The following is a 3,730-nucleotide window of genomic DNA, read 5'->3' on the forward strand; positions in this document are numbered from 1 at the left end:
TATTAGTATTTGTTTACTTTTATATGAATATTATCCTGGGATTAGGTTTGGGAAGTCCGGGGGGGTGGGTGGGGGGGTTTTTGATTGGTTATTGTGTTTACCTATGATTGTTTTTTATGATGGAAAAAAATAAATAAAATTTCTTATAAAAAAAATAAATAAATAAATAAAAAAAAGATGCTTCATTGCTTCTCCAAGTAACTTCTTCATTCTGAACAAGTTGGTTAGTCAGACCCCATAGATGTCTCCGAATATGCTTGTTAGGTGACTAGGCAGAGAGTTAAGACTTGTGCTCCTAAATCCTTTCTCCTAGGTCAGGGGTAAGCAACCTTGGCTCTTTTATGACTCGTGGACTTCAACTCCCAGAATTCCTGAGCCAGCATGGCTCAGCTTGGAAACCTCTCTCTTTCCCCTCAGCATGCTCAGGAATTCTGGGAGTTGAAGTCCACGAGTCATAAAAGAGCCAAGGTTGCCTACCCTTGACCTAGGTGGTCTTTAAGTGTGGTCTTCCTTGTGAACCTGTGAAGTGATCTTGATCTTCCTGGGGATTGGTGCAAGAGCAGTATAAAAAACAGGGGATATGTTGTGTTTGAGGTCTCCCTCTCTATTCACTTAAAAGAAACAGGGCATTCTTTTGGGGGGTCCCAAAGTTCACATTTAAAATGGAAAATCCTTCCCTCAAGAGTGGTGGGCGTATATGGGGACCTTCTAGCCAACTTGCTCAGTCCGAAGAAGCTACTTGGCTAAACAGCGAAAACGTTTCAAACCAAAAAAGAAAAAGAAATCCTGTATTTATCATCATGAATTTATAATCATTTTAAAAAAATACAGGCATTGTAGTATTCATTTGCCTGCCTTTTGATTTATTTCTCCCTAAAATTAAGTCCATCGAGACCTCCCGTCTCAAAAGAGAAACATCCATACCTAAAATGGCTGGACGCTTTCAGCGTCCAACTAGAATAGTTTCAGCAGGCAACAAAATCCGTTTATTTCCAGAACGTTCCCACAATGCTCACTCTTCCCTTACTATCAAGTTGGAAACTTTGACCAACACTCTTCATTTTTTACCTGTTTAAATATATACAGTTGCAAGGAATTGGCTTTGTCTATTCCCCTGCAACTATTTTTCTTTCAAATTATCACCTTTCAATTCCACAGAGCTGAAAATAGTGAAACTGTTCTTGACTGAGGACCAACTGTGGAGTAATGTAGGCAACTTATGAAGGTTGAGTAAAGACTCCCCATCCCACCTCAAATTTCAGATTCAATTACAGCACCATTTTTGAGATCTCACAAGCAATACCCGAGTCGCCATCTTTCCCATTATAAATAGTAATTGCTACTCTCATTTTTAAAACACAGTATAGTGGTGTTAGAGGCATGCTAGGAATTGGGTTTGCTGAGAGGCGGGTAGGAAAATGTGATCTAAATCTTGTTTTTGGCTTTCCCAGGTATATTTTCCAACTCCTCATCCTTTTCCTTATCCCGGGGATCGTAATGATGATAGCGTATGGATTAATCTCCTTGGAGCTCTATAGAGGGATAAAATTTGATGTCAGCAACCGAAAACTTTCTCGAGGTAATTCTGAAGACTGAACCGGTCCATTTGCTTTCTGTCTTAATAGCCTGACATGTACAAGCACAAAAAATGAGATAGAGATAGTGATGGAGATGGAGAGAGATGATAGATGATAGATGATAGATGATAGATGATAGATGATAGATAGATAGATAGATAGATAGATAGATAGATAGATAGATAGATAGATAGATAGATAGATAGATAGAGACAGAGATAGAGACAGAGATAGAGACAGAGATAGAGACAGAGAGAGAGAGGGGGGGGAAGAGAGAGAAATACAGATGGAGAGAGATGAAGACAGAGAGAGAGATGATAGAGATGAGATACCTGATACACACACACACACACACACACACACACACACACACATATATATATATATATATAGAGAGAGAGAGAGAGAGAGAGAGAGAGAGAAATACAAATGGAGAGAGATAATAGAGATGAGAGATGAGAGATAGATAGATAGATAGATAGATAGATAGATAGATAGATAGATAGATAGATAGATAGATAGATAGATGGCGAGAGATGGAGAGAGAGATAATAGAGATGAGATAGATGATATATAGATAGAGATAGAGATAGAGATAGAGACAGAGACAGAGGTGATATAGAGATAGAGACTTTGGGTCAGTCACTAGGAGACTGAGAGTTCTAGTCCTGCCTTAGGCACGAAAGCCAGCTGGGTGACTTTGGGTCAGTCCCTCTCTCCCAGCCCAACTCACCTCACAGGGTTGTTGTTGTGAGGAAAATAGGAGGAGGAAGGCGTGTTTGATATGATCGCCACCTTGAGAAATTTGTAAAAATAATAAAGGCAGAATACGGTTAAATCAAAATAAAATAAAAATTAAGTTTATCCCAAGAGAACCCCTGATTGCAAAGGAGAAAGGGGGAACTCCACAGGGAGAAGTAGGGCTGGAAGCCCAGGAGGCCAAGTTGTGTTGAATGCTAACGAGCACTGATGTCATTGGTCCTGCTTTCCATGTGCAGAAAGGAAAACTAGCGGGAACAGCAGGTTTGAAGATGGGGATGGTTGCTACTTAAAGAAGAACAAGAAGCAGCAGCAGCAGCAGCAGATACCCCTTCGTCAACTTTCCTCCATCAGCTCCTCCAGCAACAACCAGAAGATTGACCGACCGAGGAGCAGTACTTCCTCGGCCAATCTGATGGCCAAGAAGCTGGTGATCCGAATGCTGATTGTGATTGTGATCTTGTTCTTCATCTGTTGGACGCCCATCTTCAGCGTCAACACCTGGAGGGCATTTGACTCCACCTCGGCTCAGCTCCTCCTCTCCGGAGCGCCCATCTCCTTCATCCATTTGCTCTCCTACACCTCCGCCTGCGTGAATCCGATTGTCTACTGCTTCATGAACAAGCGTTTTCGCCTGGGTTTTCTCGCAACCTTCGCTTGCTGCGCCCGGCAACGCCTTCCAGCAACCCGCGCCGAGATGGGAGAGGACGAGGAAGGAAAGACAACTAGGGCGTCCCTGTCCAGGTATTCTTACACCCACATGAATATGGCTGTCCCTCCATGATTTGGAGAAGAAGAGAAGGACATTGTAAACATTGACACTCCCACCGTCCCCTTCGTGCATTGAGCCCACCACAAATGGTTTGGTACTTTAGGATTTCCTGCTAGAGCAGGGGGGTGGGTTTGAACTAGAAGACCTCTAAGCTCCCTTCCAACTCTGTTATTCTGTTATTACTTCTACAAAGGCAGCGATAGGACTGGGAGATGAACAGCATACTCATTGATCAAAGGTCTGCCCCCGTAGGATTCTTCTAAGGCCAGTTCAATAAATCCGGAGTCATATTGCCATCATCTGCGACAAAATACCCATAAGAGGGAGAGTAAAATTCATCCATCCTTTTCTCTCCTAATTAATTTCGCTGCCGGGCTTCAGTGCCTTCAAATTAACGGCGTGAAGATAATGGAAGGCAAAGATAAAAAAATGTAATAGCTATTTGGGAAAGTAAAGAGTTTAATGTTTGGGGAATAAACAATTAAGTCCCCAAGTGCCTCACCGTAGCGCCATTGTTCTATGACAATTTAATGTAGCTTTGATTCAGAGCAGTGGTGCAACAAAGAACCGATTTGACTGTAATGTTTTTATTCTTGTCTCTACCCAGCAACACCATGAGAGA

General features: G+C 42.2%; 1 protein-coding gene across 1 annotated transcript in view; it reads left to right on the top strand.

The window, feature by feature from the left end:
• The window catches only part of LOC107298586 (cholecystokinin receptor type A-like), a gene marked incomplete at its 5' end in the record, with an annotated part of 11,349 nt that extends 8,229 nt beyond the window's left edge, over nucleotides 1–3,120 (top strand). The window contains 2 exons of the mRNA XM_015827961.1: nucleotides 1,452–1,579; nucleotides 2,576–3,120. Coding sequence (XP_015683447.1) covers nucleotides 1,452–1,579; nucleotides 2,576–3,120 — 673 coding nt within the window. The remainder of the gene's footprint in view (nucleotides 1–1,451; nucleotides 1,580–2,575) is intronic.
• Nucleotides 3,121–3,730: the final 610 nt, after the last annotated feature.

The sequence above is a fragment of the Protobothrops mucrosquamatus genome, unplaced genomic scaffold (genome assembly GCF_001527695.2).
Source record: "Protobothrops mucrosquamatus isolate PMUCROS unplaced genomic scaffold, P.Mucros_1.0 scaffold4108, whole genome shotgun sequence".
Taxonomy (NCBI): domain Eukaryota; kingdom Metazoa; phylum Chordata; class Lepidosauria; order Squamata; family Viperidae; genus Protobothrops; species Protobothrops mucrosquamatus.